At 48.3% G+C, this 22,052-nt stretch overlaps 1 protein-coding gene across 2 annotated transcripts in view; it reads right to left on the bottom strand.

Moving 5' to 3' along the window:
- The window catches only part of NSL1 (NSL1 component of MIS12 kinetochore complex), a 102,970-nt gene that overhangs the window by 59,481 nt on the left and 21,437 nt on the right, over positions 1-22,052 (bottom strand). Inside the window, exons 3-4 of one of the 2 annotated variants that reach the window (XM_030196051.1) lie at positions 17,042-17,172; positions 1,051-1,105 (exon numbers count right to left, since the gene is read on the bottom strand). In XM_030196051.1, the coding sequence (XP_030051911.1) occupies positions 1,051-1,105; positions 17,042-17,172 (186 nt within the window). Of the gene's footprint in view, positions 1-1,046; positions 1,106-17,041; positions 17,173-22,052 lie in introns of both variants that reach the window. The other variant, XM_030196053.1, reaches the window with a different exon arrangement.

Genomic DNA, 22,052 nt, shown 5'->3' with positions numbered 1-22,052 from the left:
ACAGGACCCTTGCTCTGTGCTGTATTACTAGACCTGGCTAATTGTATAGACACATGGACCATTATTCTCATCATGACTGCTGCCTCATCAACATTACTATTCCCAATCCCCCTGAGAAGTGAGTACCTATGTGGCACGAGAAGAGGTGAAATAGTCTCTTTCAGCACACAACTGAACAATGTACTCCACATCGAATGCAAAGGATGGGGGGGGGGGGGAATGGGGCACTCATTCCTGCAAACTGTGTCCTTCAATCAACTCCTCTGAAATGATTTCTTTTTGTTACCTGGTTTCCTTTTACAGATGCTTGCTACTGTGAGGGACTGGATAGCTCAAGGGAATTGGCCAAATGCTATGAAGCTGTGTTCATGTCACTTTTGACAGTCCTGCTATGTGAAATGAGCTGCAGTTCTCAAATTCACATGGGACTTGTGTCCACAGCGGTAAACCTACTGTCACAGTCTGGCACTACCTGGCACTGCTCTAGCCACGCAGCAGCAAACTGTGGCTGCGACACCAAATTAAATTTCAAAACACGTTTGGGGTCATGATCTGGGCAGGCCATCCACAGAGACTTCATTGGTCCACACCTCCAATGGGTTCCATGTTTAATGTTTGACAAATATTAGCATAGGCGTAGAAAGTGAACTACTCTCCCTCCTTTGAAGGGAGTCCTTCTGGTACAGAAGTGACATGCCGAAAAGGTGGCACAAGGACACCTGCACTGCCGCAGCCCTTGCTGGACATGGTCCTTGGACAAATGGAAGACAACCTGGTGCCTAGTGTTGTCAATCTTTTCATAAGCACTTATTTCACCAACTAAACATACTGTATTACTAAAACACAAGCATGCTCCTTTATTCAAGGCCTTCCACTTTACCATCTCATTTATTCTGTGGTTAAACATCTGACTACTATGCTTGTCACCTTTCGCTGAAAGGCAAACCAGCAAAATAACCATATAATTAGTTAAGTACAATCAATAACAAAAGTACATTTAAATTTAAATGCAAGAATGTGTAGTATTTCACCATCTCTGAACATACTTGCCTTGGGCAGGATCAAGCCTTACTTCTTGTGGTTTCACAACGGGTTTGTAGACATCCTATAAAAGAAAACACAGACATAAAGAGAGTCATAATTTTATATGGGGGCACCTAGTTTAAGAGGGCAATGGTAAAATTATGTATAATCATACCTGATAATTTTCTTTCCATTAATCATAGCTGATCAATCCATAGACTGGTGGGTTGTGTCCATCTACCAGCAGGTGGAGATAGAGAGCAAACTTTTGCCTCCCTATATGTGGTCATGTGCTGCCGGAAACTCCTCAGTATGTCGATATCAAAGCTCCATCCGCAGGACTCAGCACTTAGAGAATTACACCCACAAAGGGACACTCTGCCCAGCTCACCACCGCCGAAACGGGGGAGGGGAATTAACCCAGCTCATCCCCACACAAGTGGGGGAGGGGAATCCGTCCAGCTCATCCCCGCGGAGCGGGGGAGGGACACCACACCCGCCGATGCGGGGGGATCTGGCTTATCCTGCAACCGCAACCGCGGGAGGAGCTGACTGACCCTAACACCGCCGAAGCGGGAGGGGTACAAAGCTGCCCTACAGCCGCACGAAGCGGGAGGGAGTGCCGGCAGAATTTTAAGTCTCAATCCAGCCCCGTAAAACGGAGGGGAGAGGAATGCAGCAGCTCACTGTAACACAAACTCGTCTTAACTCTTGAAGAATCCAAGTGAAAAAAAACTTGAACACGAAGTCTTCCTGAAGTAACTGAAGACTAAACTTGAACCTGAAATGCAACCAGAATAAAAACAGTACAGATATCTGGGAGGGGCTATGGATTGATCAGCTATGATTAATGGAAAGAAAATTATCAGGTATGATTATACATAATTTTACCTTCCATATCATCAAGCTGATCAATCCATAGACTGGTGGGATGTACCGAAGCAGTACTCACCCAGGGCGGGACATTGAAATCCCTGACCTTAATACTGAAGCTCCAAACCGGGCCTCCGCCCGTGCAGCCACAGTCAAACGGTAATGCTTGGAGAATGTATGAGCCGAAGCCCAAGTTGCCGCCTTGCATATCTCTTCCAAGGAGACGGATCCGGCCTCTGCCATCGAAGCCGCCTGAGCTCTCGTGGAGTGAGCCTTCAGCTGGAGAGGCGGCACCTTCCCCGCGGTCACATAAGCCGCTGCAATGGCTTCCTTGACCCATCTTGCCACTGTAGGCTTAGCAGCCTGCAGACCCCTACGAGGACCTGCAAACAGGACAAACAGATGATCCGATTTCCGGAAATCATTGGTCACTTCCAAGTATCTGATGATGACTCGTCTCACATCCAGATATTTAAGAGCAGAGTACTCCTCTGGGTAGTCCTCCCTACGAAAGGAAGGGAGACAGAGCTGCTGATTCACATGGAAGCGAGAAACAATCTTGGGCAGAAAGGAAGGCACTGTGCGAATAGTCACTCCTGCCTCAGTGAACTGCAGAAAAGGCTCTCGACATGAGAGCGCCTGGAGCTCGGAAACTCTTCTGGCTGAAGTGATAGCCACCAAAAAGACTGCTTTCAACGTCAGGTCTTTCAGAGATGCCCTCGACAAGGGTTCAAACGGCGGCTTCTGCAATGCTCTTAGCACCAGGTTGAGATTCCACGCAGGCACCACTGAGTGCAGAGGAGGGCGCAGGTGATTAACTCCCTTGAGAAAGCGCACCACATCTGGCTGCGAAGCCAGGGAAGCACCCTTCAGGCGGCCCCTGAAGCAAGCCAGAGCCGCTACCTGGACTTTAAGGGAACTGAGCGACAGGCCTTTCTCCAGACCTTCTTGCAGGAACGCCAACACTGAAGAAATTGAAGCAGTGAAGGGAGAAAGTGAGCCTGCTTCACACCACGCTGCAAAGATACGCCAAACCCTGGCGTAAGCAGTAGAAGTAGAGCGCTTCCTCGCTCTCAGCATAGTGGCGATGACCTTGTCTGAGAAGCCCTTCTTCCTCAGACGCTGCCGCTCAATAGCCAGGCCGTAAGACCAAAGGGGGAGGGATCCTCCATCACCACGGGACCCTGATGTAACAGGCCGTGCTCCACTGGCAGCCGCAGAGGATCGTCGACTGAGAGCCTGATCAAGTCCGCATACCAGGGACGTCTGGGCCAATCCGGACCCACCAGGATTACCCTGCCGGGATGCTTTGCCACCCGGTCTAGCACCCTGCCCAACATGGGCCAGGGCGGGAACACATAGAGGAGCTCTTGTGTCGGCCACTGTTGGAGAAGAGCATCTACTCCCAGGGATCGAGGGTCCCGTCCTCTGCTGAAAAAGCGCGGCACTTGGCAATTGGCCGATGACGCCATCAGATCTAGGCTCGGCTGGCCCCAGCGCTTCGTGATGTCCAAGAACGCCTGAGCAGATAGCTGCCACTCTCCGGGCTCCAAGGTATGGCGACTGAGAAAGTCCGCCTTGACATTCATGACTCCGGCAATGTGGGCCGCTGAAAGCTGCTCCAGGTTCGCTTCCGCCCACTGGCAAAGATTCATAGCCTCCTTGGCTAGAGGGGCGCTCTTGGTACCTCCCTGGCGGTTGACATAGGCCACAGCCGTGGCATTGTCCGACAGGACCCGTACAGGCTTCAACACCAGTACCGGGATGAACTCCAAAAGCGCCAACCGAATGGCTCTGAGTTCCAGGAGGTTGATAGACCACTTTGCCTCTGCAGGAGACCAGAGCCCCTGCGCTGTCCTTCCCAAGCAGTGGGCTCCCCAGCCCGACAACGAGGCGTCCGTCGTGACGACAATCCACTCTGGGGTCACCAGAGGCATTCCCGCAGACAACTTGTCTGTCTGCATCCACCAGCTCAGCGCCTTGCGCACTGCTGGATCCAAGGGAAGGCGCACAGCATAATCCTCCGACATCGGAGTCCAGCGCTGCAGCAGGGAGTGTTGTAGTGGTCTCATATGAGCCCTGGCCCAGGGCACTACTTCCATCGTGGCCGTCATAGAGCCCAACAGCTGCACATAGTCCCAAGCCCGAAGAGGAGAGGCTACTAGGAACTGGTCCACCTGAGCCTGAAGTTTGACAATCCGATTGTCTGGCAGGAACACTCTGCCCACTTGGGTGTCGAATCGAACTCCCAGATACTCCAGGGACTGAGTCGGGCGCAGCTGGCTCTTCTCCCAGTTAATGATCCATCCCAGGGAGCTCAAAAGAGCAACTACCCGGTCCACAGCTTTGCCGCACTCTGCATAAGAGGGGGCTCGGATCAACCAGTCGTCCAGATAAGGATGGACTTGGACTCCTTCCTTTCGCAGGAAGGCCGCTATGACCACCATTACTTTGGAAAAGGTCCGCGGAGCAGTAGCCAACCCGAACGGGAGGGCTCTGAACTGGAAGTGTCGGCCCAGGACTGCAAAACGCAGAAAGCGTTGATGAGGAGGCCAGATGGGAATATGCAAGTATGCTTCCTTGATGTCCAAGGATGCCAGGTACTCCCCTGCCTTCACTGCCGCTATAACAGAGCGGAGAGTCTCCCTGCGAAAGTGCCGCACTTTCAAGGCCCGATTGACCCCTTTGAGGTCGAGGATAGGCCGGACAGAACCTCCTTTCTTTGGTACCACAAAGTAAATGGAGTAACGCCCCTTGCCAAGCTGATTTTCTGGCACCGGGACGACCGCACCCAGGCGGATCAGATTGTCCAAAGTCTGCTGCACTGCCACAGCTTTGACCGGAGACTTGCAGGGAGAGAGTACAAACCCGTCTCTTAAGGGTCGGCAGAACTCTAGCTTGTAGCCGTCTCTGATGACTTCCAGCACCCAAGCGTCTGAAGTTATTGTGGTCCACTCGCCCAGAAACGAGGACAGCCGTCCTCCAATCTGCACTGGGGCGTGGACCAAGACCCCGTCATTGGGTACGAGACCCTGGGGGAGGACCGGAGGGAGCACCTCCGGGACGGCGGTCTCTGCGAAAGGAATGCTGCTTGGGGGAGAAATTCCTCTTAAAGGAAGAGGGGGCAGAAGAACCCGACCTGCCCGGGCGGTACCGACGGGCTTCCTGAAACCGTCCTCTGGAGGTACCGGGACGAGCACTAGCCCGAGCCCTGACCTCTGGTAACTTCTTGCCCTTAGACGTGCCGAGATCGGTCACGATTTTGTCCAGCTCGACCCCAAAGAGCAGCTTGCCTTTAAAAGGCAATCTAGCCAGGCGGGATTTAGAGGCGTGGTCAGCAGACCAATGTTTCAGCCAAAGCCACCGCCGCGCAGAGACTGTCTGAGCCATGCCTTTAGCTGAGGCTCTCAAGACATCATACAGCAAGTCTGCCAAATAGGCTAAGCCCGATTCCAGGGCCGGCCAATCAGCCCTCAAGGAATGATCCGAGGGGGAAGCCCGCTGCACCATAGTCAGGCACGCCCTGGCCACATAGGAGCCGCAAACTGAGGCCTGCAAACTTAAAGCAGCCGCCTCAAAGGACGACCTTAAGGCCGCCTCCAATCGGCGTCCTTTAGGGCCGTGCCACCTTCCACCGGCAATGCCGTTTTCTTAGTCACCGCAGTGATTAAAGAATCCACGGTAGGCCACAGATAGGCCTCACGTTCACTCACAGCCAAAGGATAGAGGCGGGACATAGCCCTAGCCACTTTAAGGCTCGCTTCCGGGACATCCCATTGAGCCGAAATTAAGGTGTGCATGGCATCATGCACGTGGAAGGTTCTAGGCGGGCGCTTCGTCCCCAGCATAATGGCAGAGCCAACAGGGGCTGAGGGAGAGACGTCCTCCGGAGAGGAAATCTTCAAAGTGTCCATGGCCTGTAACAACAGGTTGGGCAAATCCTCTGGGCGAAAAAGCCGCGCTGCAGAGGGGTCATCCGCTCCATCCGAGCGGGGATCCGTCTCCTCCAAGGAATCCGCAAAGGACCGTTGGGAGACCTCAGACACGCTGCCCTCATCTACATCGGAGGAGACAAATTCCTCCAAGGCCTGGGAATCAACCCGAGGGCGTTTACCTCTGGGAACCTCAACCTCTTTACCAGACGAGGGAGCAGGGGCAGCGTTGTGCAGGAGGAAGGCCTGATGCAGCAGCAAAACAAACTCGGGGGAGAAACCCCCCAGACTGTGCACTTCCGCAGCCTGGGCAACAGCCCTAGGCGCACCCTCAACCGGCGCTCGCAATAGCGGGGGAGAGACATGCTGCGCATCCAAAATGGCGTCCGGCGCGAAACTCCGCGAAGGAGCCGCGCGGGAAGAACGGCTCTTAACTTTAGCCGCTTCTGTGCCGTCGCCCAAATTAAGGGCGTTCATGGCATTAATGTCTCCAACCTCAAGGGCGGCCCAAGAAGAAGCCGTCCGAGCCGCGTGGCCGGCCAAGATGGCGGAGGCGAGGAGCGGGGGATGGGCGTTTATGGCGGGAAAAACCGCCACGCCGGAGGAAGGACCGGGACATTCATCGGTCACGAAACTGTCACCCAACAAGGGCGAATCAGGCTTTAAGACCCCCGCATCCCCTCTAGAAGCGCTCAAGCGACCCGGGGAGCGACCCTTTGCGCCCTCGCCCTCCGACGCCATATGCCACGAGGAGAAGAATCGGGGAACCCCCTGCCCGCTATAAAAAGGTAAAAATTACCTGCTGTCCGCTCCGAGTTGTAACGACCTGGTGTCCCAGTGAGTAGCTGCAATAGACGCTTAAATAAACGTCGAAATAAACGCCTTTAAGGACGTTCAAAATTTTTTTTTTTGTAAACGGAGCCAGCGGGAGGGGGGAGAAAAGGAGGGACCTGGCACCACCAGGTTTGCACTTGCTCAAAAGAGCCCTCAACCCCAGGCACTCAACAAAACCTAAAAATTAGGCTTGGAGGCCTAGCCAGAGCTGCTGCTGTGTGTGACCACCACCTGCTGAGATAGAGAACATACTGAGGAGTTTCCGGCAGCACATGACCACATATAGGGAGGCAAAAGTTTGCTCTCTATCTCCACCTGCTGGTAGATGGACACAACCCACCAGTCTATGGATTGATCAGCTTGATGATATGGAATAGGCATTTACTTATAAACAGACAGGCACCTAGGTGTTTTTTTAAAATACTAGAATAAGCAGCAGAAACTGCACCTATGTTACACAAATGGACATTCACATCTGCACTCCAGCAGATGCAAATGTCCACACCAAGATTATCTAAGTACATGCATAAATTAACTTATTTTATAATCTATGCAAGTATTCATAAGATCTACCCATACTCCACCCCTGTACATGCTTACAGGAAAGGTACACATCTCCACACCAATACACATACTTTTTATGCCAGTTAGAATCTTACAAACAAGCCACATACATGTGAAAATTATTTTATAGAATTACCCCCTTATGGCTGCCAGGTAGTTTCTTGATAAGACAAGTTACAAAAGGCTTCAAAGCACGCCAACTGACTTTTCACTATTATCTGGAAAAAGATAGCTTTGATTGAATTAAAAAGATAACATCTTGAGAGTATCAAAAATTACACACCAATGTTAAGATTAATTTTGCCATTATTACAGCAAACCTAGTTACCATTACCAAAATTAAGCTGGGTCTAATCGCTATGGCCCTTCTACCTACTGAACTCTTCATGTAATTAATAGGGCTGCAAGTTAATTGCAGTTAAATCTGTGTATTATTGATCGTGATTTTTTTAAAAATCAATTGCAATTTAAAAAAAAATTTATCATACGGCAGAGTCTCCTGTCTAATCAAAACATCTCTTTTGCTCTCTTCCACTCCCAACCCCTGTCCTCGGTACAATCTGGCATCTTTCCCTCCATCCGCAATTTATCATCACCCCCCCCCCCCCACCCCACCCACACTGGTCTACCTTAAAGGTGGCCTTATGTTGGTCCCCAGCAGCGGCAGCGTTGCCCATACACTGCCTACAACCTGGTCTGAAGCTTTCCCTCTGCCTAGACCCACCTATGCAAAAACAGGTAGTGGTGTCAAAGGAGGTGGGACACAGCAGAGGAAGAGCTTTGGAGAAGACCCCCTTTCTTTAGTTGTATGTGCCTTGTGAGGATAATTAACACTATTTTCTCAGTTGTTATTATCCCCACAATGGAATTCTCTTCCATTAATGATTCAAGTTGAACAAAATTATTTTCGTAAGATGAAGAAAACATTTCTATTTGTCTGGGCTTAATTTTTCTTACTGATATTGTTCTGATTGTTATGTTCAGCTAGATTGTTGTTGTTTTATTTCATTTTTATTTCCATTAATGTACACCACGTTGAACCCTAGCATCGGGAAAACAGTGGTCAAGAAGTATCGCATTGGTATTGGTATGTGCAATGCTGCCGCAGCTGGGGACCAACAGAAGACCACCTTTAAGGTAGGCTGGTGGGGTAGGGAGGGAACAGATGCTGAACCCCCGGGTGGAGAGAGGGAAATGAGCTGCAAATCCACAAGGAGAACTGGAGGGGCCACCGGTGGAATCTATGGCCGAGGCAGTGAGCTCCAGCAGCCACAAGAAGAGTTTAGTGCTGCTCACCACCAAGTTTGTGTCACTACTACTACTACTACTACTATTTAGCATTTCTATAGCGCTACAAGGCGTATGCAGCGCTGCACAAACATAGAAGAAAGACAGTCCCTGCTCAAAGAGCTTACAATCTAATAGACAAAAAATAAATAAAGTAAGCAAATCAAATCAATTAATGTGAACGGGAAGGAAGAGAGGAGGGTAGGTGGAGGCGAGTGGTTACAAGTGGTTACGAGTCAAAAGCAATGTTAAAGAGGTGGGGCTTTCAGTCTAGATTTAAAGGTGGCCAAGGATGGGGCAAGACGTAGGGGCTCAGGAAGTTTATTCCAGGCGTAGGGTGCAGCGAGACAGAAGGTGCGAAGTCTGGAGTTGGCAGTAGTGGAGAAGGGAACAGATAAGAAGGATTTATCCATGGAGCGGAGTGCACGGGAAGGGGTGTAGGGAAGGACGAGTGTGGAGAGATACTGGGGAGCAGCAGAGTGAGTACATTTATAGGTTAGTAGAAGAAGTTTGAACAGGATGCGAAAACGGATAGGGAGCCAGTGAAGGGTCTTGAGGAGAGGGGTAGTATGAGTAAAGCGACCCTGGCGGAAGACGAGACGGGCAGCAGAGTTTTGAACCGACTGGAGAGGGGAGAGGTGACTAAGTGGGAGGCCAGCAAGAAGCAGATTGCAGTAATCTAAACGAGAGGTGACAAGGGTGTGGATGAGGGTTTTGGTAGAGTGCTCGGAAAGAAAGGGGCGGATTTTACGGATGTTGTAAAGAAAGAAACGACAAGTCTTGGCAATCTGCTGGATATGAGCAGAGAAGGAGAGAGAAGAGTCAAAGATGACCCCAAGGTTTCGAGCTGAGGAGACAGGGAGAATGAGAGAGCCATCAACAGAAATAGAAAACGGGGGGAGCGGGGAGGTGGGTTTGGGGGGGAAAATGAGAAGCTCGGTTTTGGTCATATTTAATTTCAGGTGGCGTTGAGACATCCAGACAGCAATGTCAGACAAGCACGCTGAAACTTTGGTTTGGATGCAATGTGAGATATCAGGGGTAGAAAGGTAGATTTGGGAATCATCAGCATAGAGATGGTAGGAAAAGCCATGGGATGAGATTAATGAACCAAGGGAAGAAGTGTAGATAGAAAAGAGGAGGGGACCAAGAACAGAACCCTGAGGTACGCCGACAGGCAGAGGGATAGAAGTAGAAGAAGAAGTGTCACTGCTCATGGAGGTGGGGGTGGGAGGGGGGCAGAGAGAGAGAGAGAGAAAGAATGAACCCCAGGAAAAAGGGAAAGAGAGAGGTAATTGACCAGGGGGAACAGGAGCGGGAAGGAAAGAAGAAAAAGAGAGATGCTGGATCTGGAGGTGGGAGGGAGATTATCAGTCCTTTAGGGAAAGGAAGGAAATTTGATGTACTTCCTTTCTGTGGTTACAATCAAAGCAATTTACATATTATATATGGGTACTTTTTTTGTACCTGGGGCAATGGAAAGTTAACTAAGTTGCCCAGAGTCACAAGAAGCTGCAGTGGGAAATAAATAAATAAATAATAAAATCACAATTAAAATTTGTAATCAAAATGCAGCCCTAGTCATTACATGATTTTGTAATTTCAAAAGCACAATATGCAGTTGCTGGAGATTTCAAAGTGAAGGAAGAGACCATAAAATAAAAAATTACCTGGGCTACCATACAAAATGCTACCCTTATACGGTAACACAGCAAATGGCAAGTAAGACCAATTGGCCCATCCAGTCTGGATTCTGGATTCTGCCAAGTCATTTATACTTTATTACTAAAGTTCCTGGAAACAGCTCATGTAACTGTTTAAGTCCCACAATAAAATTCAGTGAATAATGGCCACAATGCTCTTTAAAATATAAATGACCACTTCAACCTCCCAGAAAGCTTGCACACTCATCATACAGTCAATAATATCAGGCTGTTTAAATCCAGCGGCTATTGTTTCAAACACTGGAGCCTTCAAAACAGAAACAGTTTTTTGCCGTTTTCTCAGCATCTGCTTTGAATTTCAATGAGACATTTTACATACTTATTTACTCATCATACTTAAGATAATTGAATATTAATAGTAATTCGTAAGAATGTTTAAAAAATGACCTTCTGCCTCCCTCCTGCACCTCCCCCCACTGAGTATGGTCCAGCATCTCTTCCCTCCCTCCCCTGGACCTCCAGCAGCTCTCTCTCCCCTTCCCACCCGTTTACCTTTTCAGTTTGCAGTAAGTCTTTGGCTCTGCAGCAGCAGCTGTACTGAAAAGCTGCCTAGGACCTGCACCAGGCCTTCCCTCTGACCCATCCCGCCCCCTTCTGACACAACATCCTGTTTGGGAAAGGTCATAGAGAAGGCCAGGTGCAGGCAGCTTTTCAGTACAGCTGCTGTAAGGCCAAAGATTTATTGCAAACTGAAAAGGTAAACTGATGGGAAGGGGAAGGGTGAAAGCCACCAGTGGTCCAGGGAGGAAGAGGGGGAGAGAGGAGAGAACCTCAGGTGGCCCGGAGGGAGAGAGCATCTCCGGTGGCCGGGGAGGGGGAGTAGGGGAGGGGGAGAGAGAGAGAACGAACCTTGAGTGGCTGGGGGTGGATGGGGAGAGAGAGAACTGTGGGCAGGGCTAAAAGCTGAGAGAGCGAGATATTGAATGTGCAAAGGGGAAGAGGAAATAGGGAGAGGGGAAAGAAGCTGAATTGAGGGAGAGAAGGATGGATGGAGGAAAGTGGAGGGCGAGAGAGAGATAATTGACCTGGGGTGGAGGGAAGGAAGAAAAAGAGAGGTGTTGGACTTGGGGAGTGGAGTTGGGAGGGAGAGAGAGAGAGATCACGGACCTGGGGATAAAGGGGAGGAAGGGATGAGAGTGGGACCTAGAGGCAGGAGATCAGAAGATGCTGTGCCTTTAATCAGTGGCATAGTCATAGGGGACGGGAGAGGAGGGGCCTTGGAGACCTGGGACCCCTCCTTTGGGCTCAGGTCCCCTCCAAAGCTGCAATACCAGTTCAATGGCTTGGGGGGTAGCTCAGGCCCCACCAGCCGAAAAAATCCATTGCCTGAGTCACCACCCTTCCTCTTACTGCCTCAGGAGTGAGGAAGTCAGCAGGGAGCCTCCAGACACACTGAACACATTCCTCCCTGGGCCTCAAACTGAAGGGGAACCTTATTAACAGAAAGAATAACAATTATATCCTTTGTTATCCCTTAGGCCACCTGAAAGCAGTAAGCAAGACTGAATATGCCTCTTACCTCTATACTTTATGTTAACAAGTTACACGGAGGGAAATATGGGACTTGACCAAGATTATAAAATGAGAACTCATCATGAATTTCATCAGCTGATCATAGCTGTAACAGAGCCTTTTTAACAACTGCAACAGGGTCCCGAATCTGCTATCAGAGATTACTGCTAAGTAGCAACTTAGCCACACCTTCCCAGAAGTTCCTGTACTGATCAGATGTTCTATTCTAGGTTATCATTTCAGCTAAAATAAAATAAAAAAACATCATTCAAACAATGTCAGAATTTCGCAATCACTGTGAATGCTCTAAGTGTCTTCAGCTTTAACCCTGGCCTTCAGTCACTTTGGGAAGTTCTTAACAACTTCGTCAATCGGTCCCTGTGGCAGACTGTCCCAGATCATCTGCAGTGCTTCCTCCAGTTCAGCGACTGTTTGCGGCTTTGGGTGGAGCTTGTGATGGGCCTCCAACATTACTCCCTAGATAAAAGTCTACATCACTGGGATGTCATTAACAGTAAGCTGATACCTCTTTTTTTTTTTTTTCAAATAATTGTAGTTTTACAGTGCAAACATTTTTGAGCGCATGAAAATCACTGGGTGGTTAAGCTAAAAAGTCTGTAACTTCGCCATATTTGAAGATAATCTCATTCCACTCGGCACATAAAAGTACATAACAAATAAAGCTGTAAATTTCACGCTGAAATTCCAAGCAGTTGCTGAGAAAACAGCAAAAAACTGTAGGGGGGGGGGTTACTTTTTTTTTTTTTTTGCTTCACCCTGTATGTATACATATAGATACGCACACATACGTGTATGTGAATAATGTCCAGTGAATAACACAATTGTCTCTATATATCCTATATAATAAAACCCACCTCCAACGTTCTGAAGCTGACTGCATGGCTGAGGCATTCCTGCTCTCTGGCTCCAGCTACTAGACCGACGTCACGTAGTTCCGGGTATGTCAACAGAACGAGGCCCGCCCCTGCTGCCCTCGCCGCCCCCCCAGGTCAAACAACAGCAGCATCAGGCCCCGCCCCTGCCGCCCTCGCCGCAACGCCAGGCACCCCCAGGTCGCCGCCCCCAGGCGTGCAGGCTCGGCCCTTCTCTTTCTGTTAGCTCTAGTCCCGCCCTCATTTCCTGTTTCCGCAATGAGGGCAAGACCAGAGCTAACACAGAGAGAAGGGCCAAGGCTGCACGCCTTTAACGCTGCTTTCGACGTGGTAAGTGTGAAGATGATTTTACACATTTGGAGGGAGTACGGCTGGAAAGGGAAGGGAGGGACGACGACCCTAGAACTGGGAGGGAGGGGGGACCCTCAAACTAGGAGGGAGGGGGACCCTCAAACTGGGAGGGGGGCTCTCAAACTGGGAGGGAGGGACCCTGAAACTGGGAGGGAGAGAGACCCCAAAACTAGGAGAAAGAGAGAGGGAGGGGGAACCTGAACACCCCACCCTCTCTCACTTACACACACACAAACTTTCTCTGTTACACACAGACACACTCTCTCACACACACACACACAATATAGCTCTGTGACACACATGACCTTTCACTAACACACACGGACACACAACCCCCCCCCCCCCAAAAAAAAAAAAAACTCACAAACACATACACTCATGTGGAACATGGATAGATGCACACTCCATCTCTCTATCATCCCACAAACAATAACCACCCTCAAAGCCACACAACACTTCATCCCACTTTGCCAGTACAAGACATCCCACAACCCCCCCCCCAACAAAAACAAAACAAAAGAAAAACCACACCACAGTAATACGAGCAAGCAACATGGCCAACCCCCCCCCCCCCACCAAAAGAAAAAACCCTGACCCACCCTCCAAGCCCCCTGCCATACCCTCTCAGATCACCCCCCCCCCCCCCTTGGAGAGAAACACACAATAACACAAAAACAGACACTAGCAACCAACCTCCCAGTCCGCCCCACCCTCCCTCACTTTCTCTCACACACACACACACACACACACACACAGTCTCTGTATCACATACACAATTATCCTAAATATCCCTTTCAAAACATTAATTTCAGAAAACAACTACCTTACTAAATTGGTCTCAGAAACGGGCCTTTTTTACTAGTATGTCCAAGACAACGGTTGTTCATTTACTATTAAATCTTTATTCAAATATTGCACTTAAACATTTCACTTCATTATCCATTTACTTGTCATAAAATCCACATTACAACCCAAACACTCTTCACCATACTTCATTCACTCCACTCACTCTAACCTTCACACATAATATACACTCTTATATTATTAGTACACAAATAATATTCCGTTATCCACAATTAACATCAAGGATAGCAGTGGCCATATAATCAAACAGTAACCATGCTATAGAATGGTATGCTTATTACCTGTATGTATTTGAATCTTGTAGTCAAAGTTCTTTCAATTAGTGACCAATATTCGCCAAAATACGTTTTGACCAGTCCAAAAATTCATATACAACCAGCAACCCACTCAATATAGTATAGATTCCATCTTCAAACCGCTGTAATAGGTCCACTTTGCTTCACTCGATCCCCGAAATTCTCCTTTAATATCCTTTAGAGAAACAGACTTCAGTTCATATCTTATCTCTATATATATAAAACGCACCTCCAACGTTCTAATGAAGCCTCAGCCGGAAACTTGAGGTGGCATAGATATCCGAATGGCATCACCTCACCAACCCGTTGCTCGGCGGCCTGCAGCGGTGAAGGCGGCTCTGCATCAGCGAGGAGCAATGGTCTTCGTCCTCCTCTCCTGCTCCGCTGTCTCCTGCAGCCGTTACCATGGAGGACTGTCAGGCAGGCAGAAGAGCAGCCGAGGTTCGTGCAAGAAATGCGGCCACAGCATCGCCAAGGACTCGCTGCAACTCCCATCATGGTGCAGGTAGCACGCGCGCTGCAGCACATGGGGGCGGGGAGCAGGGCTCGCATACCGGCGATCGCGCTGATCACTCAAAACCTTGCTAGCGCCTGTTTCATTGCTTTCTGAAACGGGCCTTTTTTTACTAGTACTCCATAAATCATTCCTCCGCTGCATATATAATGTCCCATCAACGGACCATACCATCAAAGTATCTCTGATCTCTTCAACTGAAAACGTCACAGGTTTTAACTTTATAGCGATGCACTTCTTCATCAATAGGACCCTACACGCACGTGTTTCGCTCTTCCGAGCGTTTTCAGGAGTCAGATTCTAAATGGACAACAATGTGCTATTAAATTCCTAATACAAATGTACCAACTTATAAACAGTTAAAATCATGCTTACCGGCTATTGCAGGCAGTTGAGATCCCAAAAAAACCAGTCGCTCACCGGGTCATCATGCAGGACGCCCACACGTGCGCACTGGCTTAGTCTGGATGCAGTATTTAACCATCACCATTTAAAGGCTTAACCATTCAATTTCCTTGTTAAGACCTTTCGGAGTGACCGTGCCCCACCTAAAAATTAACTGTTGCTCTTTATGTAGCAACGTACGTGAGATATTCCCTCCTCTATCAGATTTCACCTGATTCAATACGACAAAACGTAAATCTTGTAACATATGGCCCTTAAGTTGCCAATGAGACACTACAGGTGCCTCCCTACGGCCAGTACGTAAACTACTGAGATGTTGAGCAATACGTGTTTTAATTTTCTGAGTTGTTTGCCCAATATACCATAGCTTACAAGGGCATTGAATCCCATAAATGCAGTTGTTAGTATTACAATCAGAAAGTTCCCTTAGCTTATATTTTTTACTGCTAGTATGAGGAATATCAATCGACTGAACTTGCATTGCAAACTTACAATACACACAGTGACCACATACTTTGTGCCCCCCATTGTGTCCCTCAATAAATACAAACCGGATCAAAAAGTGGTCTCAAAATAGGTCCTTTATTAAAATATCACCCGATGTGGTCCACAGAAGCATTCCCACAGACTCCTCTTACTGCTAAACATTTTTCATAGTTGAGCTGGGACTATTTGTCCTTTGGCACTCCCAGCATTGTACTATATCACTGAAGCAGTCCATGCGAGGGCGAAATATGGACCATGTTCAGGGCCACCTAGAGACTAAGCCGGGCCCGGGGCAAGGCCACCCCGCCTCTGCCCCCCCCCCCCCAACAACGCTCCCCCTGCCGCTTCCTCCCCCCCCCCCCCCCCCCCCGCTGCTGCCGCCCCCCTTCGCTCCTCCTGCTGCTGCAGTCTCACCTGCCTGCCTCCACGGCTCCGGGCCCCCTGCATTCAAGGCGGCAGTCGCAGATCGCCTCTCTTCTGGCCTTCCCTCCCTGTGTCCCGCCCTCGTCTGATGTAACTTCCGGTTTCCGCGAGGGCGGGACACAGGGAGGGAAGGCCCGAAGAGAGGCGATCTGTGACTGCCGCTTTGAATGCAGGGGGCCCGGAGCCAAGGAGGCAGGCAGGTGAGACTGGGAACTGCAGCTCCAGCGGCCTGACCCCGGTGCCGGGCCCAGGGAATTTTGTCCCCCTGCCCCCCCCCCCCCCCTCGGCTACCCTGACCATGTTGAGTGATATTTATCTATTTTGAGACCACTTTTTGACCCAGTTTGTTGCATCTATTTTGGTGCGGATCCGAGGAACCTCTCAATTGTGTAAATGATCATGTATGTCCTTTCAAATTGGTTCACTTCCTAGGGCCTTCTGCTATCAGCAAACCATGAAATGTAATGTGCTACTTCAAATGCAGAAAAGATTATTAATGCTGTGCAAAAGGCCAGGCTTCCCTAGGAAACGTAAAGAGAGGTTTCCTCCTTTACAGCTTTGTGTGTCCCAGGTAATAGAAAAATATCTACTGTACCTGAATGCAACACACCTTGAGTTACAAATGAAACGATATGAGCTATACCCGAAATAAAAAGCAAATAATAAAAATATTTCTCTGTGCACAAAGGCTTAGTATAAGAGAATATTAGTAACAAAAAGCCCCTTTGCTGAAGTCTGAGAGGAATTTGTTCCAAGAGCTCTTCTGCTCAGGAAGGAAAAGCTGATGGACAGAAGGAAGAGCTGATTTGGTGTGTATTTTGGGGGGATAGGTGGAATTATTTTTTCAATAAAGTGATTTATCTAGAATGTCTTACCACTGAAAATGTAATATGCTCTGAACTTATAACTTCTAAAATGTATTTCCAGCTCTTGAGTTCTAGCCTTCATGTACAAAGGTTAGCCCAGGGTAAGAAAAAGTCTTAGCCAAGTTCTCGCTTCCAATAAGGATATTTCACCCAGAAAGCAAAGACTAAGAAAATGGAATAAGAGACATACATACCAGCATTTCCCTCTCGATTTTCATGGCTTTGACAACCTCTCCAAGGATCTTCCTTGGAAAATGCTCCCGCTTGGTAGCTGTATCTACTATAACCTCATCAAGTTGGTCCTCTAGAATGTTGATATCACTGGCTAAGGATATAGAGAGAATAAAGCTTAGATATATTGAACAAAATCACATTGAGAACACTTAGTTTAAGAAGTGCCTATGCTGGATCAGACTAATGGTCTAATGTGCCCTGCTTCCTGTCTGATGGTGGCAAGTCCGGGTAACTTGAGGAGCTCTTCCGCATTATTCATTCGGAGAAAGAAAGTCCACCTAATTAATCAAGGTTAATGGACTGGTCCTTCAGGAATTTGCCAATTTTATTTTTCACTCAGCCTTCACCACATCAGGGACATAGCCATGGGTGGGCCTGGACCCACCCAGTTTGGGCTTAAGTCCACCCAGCAGTGATGCACTTTAACATCGCTGGCGTGGAGGGGTGCAGGCTGGACTCCCATGGTCCTAGATCTCCCTTAAGCATCACACTTGCACAAATGGGTTCCCCGGCAGCGATTCTCACACGCTGCCTGCTGCTAAGCTGGAAACCTCCTTTCTGCCGTGCCCACCCCCCTCTGTCACAACTTCCTGTTTCTGACTAGGTGGGTCACGGCAGAGAGGAGGCTTAGCAGCAGGGCAGGCAGTGTGTGGGAATCGCTGTCGCTGTCGGGGACCTGTTCAAGCAAGAGTGACACGTTAGTGAGGGAGATGCAGGACCGGGGGAGCCCAGCCTGCTCCCCTCCATGCTGCCGCTGCCAGGGACCCGTTCATAGAAGAAGAGTTGTGAGGTGGGGTAGGGAAGGGGGGGAGTAATATAGGGAGAATTGTTGGACATAAGGGTAGAGGGGAAGGTGAGATATTGCACGAAGGGTGAGAGGGATGAAAGAGGGAGAAATGTTGGACATAAGGGTGAAAGGGGAGGGTGGGAGGATGCGTGGATGGTAAGAGGGAGAATTGTTGGTCATGGAATGAGGGGTAGGGAGGGGTTGGATATAAGGATGGAGCGGAGGGAGAAATGTTGCATGGAGGGTGAGAGATGTTGGACATGGGGGGTGGAGCAGAGGGATAGATGGAATACGGTGGAGAGAGGCAGAAATGTTGGACAAGGTAGTGGACAGGAAGAAGGGAGAAAATGCATGGAGGAGGGGGGAAGAGAGACTTTGGGCACAAGGGAGGAAAAGAGAGAGATGGCGGACAATAGGAGAGAGAAAGAGATTTTGGTCATGGGGGTAGAGATACACATGAGGTGGAGAGGAGAGAAAGAGGGAGATGTTGGTTCCAGGAGTAGAAGGGAGTGATGGAGAGATGCCGGACAGTGGAAGTGAGGGAACAGAGAGGAAGAAATGCTGGAGAAATGGGGGAGTGAGTAGGAGTGAAGAGAGAAGGGACAGAGAGGTGTCAGGCTACGAGAGAGGAGAGGGGAGAAAGAGGGAGCAGCTGCTGTGCTAGAAGGATGGAGGGGATGGTGTAACCATGTGGGAGAGGCCAAGAGGGGGTGTCAAGGAAATGAATGAAAGGATAGTGATTACAACAAGTAGAAATATGGTAATGGGGATTAAAGAAGAAAGAGAATGAAGGGCTGAGGAAGGTTTGAGATGGGTAATAGGAGAGCTAGTGGGTGAGAGGAGATGGAAACTTGATAGTAAAAGTAAAAAGGAGGAGAAGGGTGATAAAGAGTGAAATCTGAGTTGAGAGAGAGCTAAAAAGCAACAATGAATATGTCAGAGGCAGGTGTAGTGATGGAATAGACAGGAAAGAGGAGATAAGACAAATGGACTGTAGCTGCTTGAAGGAGAATTAGCAGACAGGAAAGCAGAAAAGAGCAACCAGAACCAACATAATGGGAAAATAAAATATCCGTACTACAAAGGTAAAAAAAGAATTTTATTTTGAATGTTTTAAATGGAATACGTTATCTTTGGGAAATGTGCATAGCAAATGTCTTTGCATTGTGTTCAATAGAAAAGGAAACAGAATAGGCCCCAGAACCGACCCCTGAGTTACTCCACTGCTCACCTTCCTTTCCTCCCAGCGGATTCCATTTACCACCACCCTCTGCCACCTGTCGGTCAACCAGTTTCTTATCCAGTTCACCACTTTCGGTCCTAAGTTCAACCCTTTCAGCTTATTCACAAGTCTTCTGTGGGGGACCGTATCAAAGGCTTTGCTGAAGTCCAAGTAGATTACATCTAGCGCACAGCCCTCATCCAGTTCTTTGGTCACCCAGTCAAAAAAGTCAATAAGATTCGTTTGGAAGGATTTTTCTTTGGTAAAGCCATGTTGCCTCTGGTCCTGTAACCCGTCAGTTTCTAGAAAGTTAACTATCCTTTCTTTCAGCAGCGACTCCATTATTTTTCCTACCACCAACGTGAGACTTACCGGTCTATAGTTTCCCACTTCTTCCCTGTCTCCACTTTTGTGAAGAGGGACCACATCCGCTCGTCTCCAATCTCGTGGAACCTCTCCCGTCTCTAAAGCTCTATTAAATAAATCTTTAAGAGGTCCCACCAGGACCTCTCTGAGCTCCTTCAGTATCCTGGGATGTATCCCATCCGGCTCCATTGCTTTGTTCACCTTCAGATTCTCCAGCTGTTTATAAACTCTTTCTTCCGTAAACGGCGCAGTATCCACTCCATTCCCAGTCGTTCTCTCAGCAGCCAACCGTGGTCCTTCTCCAGGATTTTCCTCCATGAACACTGAAGAGAAATAATTGTTTAGCACGTTCGCTTTATCTTCATCACTCTCCACATAGCCATTCTCATTATCTTTCAGTCTCGCAGTGCCATTCCTATCTCTTCTCCTTTCTCCAATATATCTGAAAAAAGTCTTGTCACCTCTGTTTACATCTTTAGCCATTTTTTTCTTCTGCTTGCACTTTCGCTAGCCGTATTTCCCTCTTCGCTTCTTTCAGTTTAATCCGATAATCTTTTCTGTGATCCTCTCGTTGCGTTCTTTTGTATTTCTTGAACAAAGACTCTTTTGCTCTTATTTTTTCAGCTACTTGTTTGGAGAACAATATAGGCTTCCTGCTTCTCTTGTTTTTGTTTACTTTCCTCACAAAAAGATCAGTCGCCATATTTATAGCTTCCTTTAGCTTGGACCACTGTTTTTCCACTTCTCCTACACCTTCCCATGCCAACCACTCCTTCTTCAGGTATTCACCCATTTTATCAAAATCAGTACGTCTGAAATCCAGTACTTTGAGTTTTGTGCGTCCGCACTCCGCAGTCGCCCTTATAGCAAACCATACAGTGTGATGATCACTATTACATAGGTGGGCACCCTACTTCCGGATATCGGAAACACTACCTCCATTAGTGAGCACTAGATCCAGCATCGACTCTTCCCTCGTGGGTTCTCACCATTTGTCTGAGCAAGGCACTTTGACAGGCATCCACAATCTCCCTACTTCTTTTTGATTCCACAGACGGGACATTCTAATCCACGTCAGACAAATTGAAATCTCCCAACAGTAGTCCCTCCCCTTTCATACCAATCTTTTGAATATCTTCTATCAGATCCTTGTCTAACTTCTCCGTTTGCGCAGGAGGTTTGTAGATAACTCCCATGTGGAGTTTATGGATCGTCTCTTTCTAAGACGATCCATAAAGCTTCTTCTTTTCCCCAGGTTCCCTGCATTTCAGCCGCTCTGATATTCTCTCTCACATACAGAGCCACTCCTCCACCTCTTCGGCCCTCTCTATCCTTCCTAAAAAGATTATAGCCAGGTACGGTCACATCCCATTCATGAGAATCGTTGAACCACATCTCCGTAATAGCAACAATATCCAAGTTTTCTTCAAACATCAGGGCTTGCAAGTCTTGAACCTTTTTACTTAGACTACGGCATTTGTGCACATAGCTTTCCATGTGCTTAGTGAGTTTGGGTGGTTTTTTATATTTACATGACCTTTCCCTCTGCCATCATGTTTATTCTGGGGGTGACTTTCCGAAATCCCGTTTCCTTTTATCACCCCCACCCTCTAGTTTAAATGTCTAGAAACATACTGTCTGAATTTCTCCCCAAGGATCCTTTTTCCCATTACAGAAAGATGTAGCCCATCATTATTTTTCCACATATTACCCCACTCTCCTATGTATCTAAAACCTTCTGCTTTACACCAAGACTCAAGCCACTTATTGAATTCCTCTGTTTTGCACAGTCTTTCCTCTCCCCTCCCCAACGTAGGAATTATTTCAGAAAAAGCCAGTCTGAACCAAAGACTTTAGTCCCTCCCCAAACTTCTGGAACGCTCTCTGTGCTGTAAACTTGCTATTGTTGGCCAGGTCTTTTGTCCCCAGGAGAATTACATCAGCGTTAGAAGCCTTGCTCTCTTCTCGGATCACTTTCAGTATTTGGTCTGTACATCTTGTAGCTGAAGATCCTGGAATACATTTCACTACGTTGGAACCCCTGAACTGTGCTCCTAAGTTAATGCCTCTGATAATGGAGTCTCCGAGCATTATCCATACATTATGAATAATATTATATTTAAGAAGTCTAAAATAATGGCACTGTTTGGCACCGCTAAGGCGAACAATTCAGCTATACAGCTTGTTATAACACCATACAAATAGCATACCTCTCTCCTCTCCAATCTGTCCAAAATTCTGCAGCACGGCTTATTTTCCGCCAAAATCATTATACCCACACTAGCCCACCCCTCAAGTCGCTTCACTGCTCCCTGTCCACTTCCATATACAGTTCAAACTTCTCTTACTGACCTTTAAATGCATCCATTCTGCAGCCCCCCCCCCCCCCCCCACTACCTCTTCACTCTCATCTCTCCCTACATTCCTCCCCGTGATCTCCACTCGCTGGACAAGTCTCTCTTGTCGTCCCCCTTCTCCTCCACTGCTAACTCCAGGCTTCGTTCCTTTTCTCTCACGGCACCTTATGCCTGGAATAAACTTCCTGAGCCTGTACGTCTTGCTCCATCTCTACCTATTTTCAAATCTATGCTGAAAA

The sequence above is a fragment of the Microcaecilia unicolor genome, chromosome 3 (assembly GCF_901765095.1).
Source record: "Microcaecilia unicolor chromosome 3, aMicUni1.1, whole genome shotgun sequence".
Lineage (NCBI taxonomy): Eukaryota > Metazoa > Chordata > Amphibia > Gymnophiona > Siphonopidae > Microcaecilia > Microcaecilia unicolor.
This window is presented reverse-complemented; position numbering and strand designations above follow the sequence as displayed.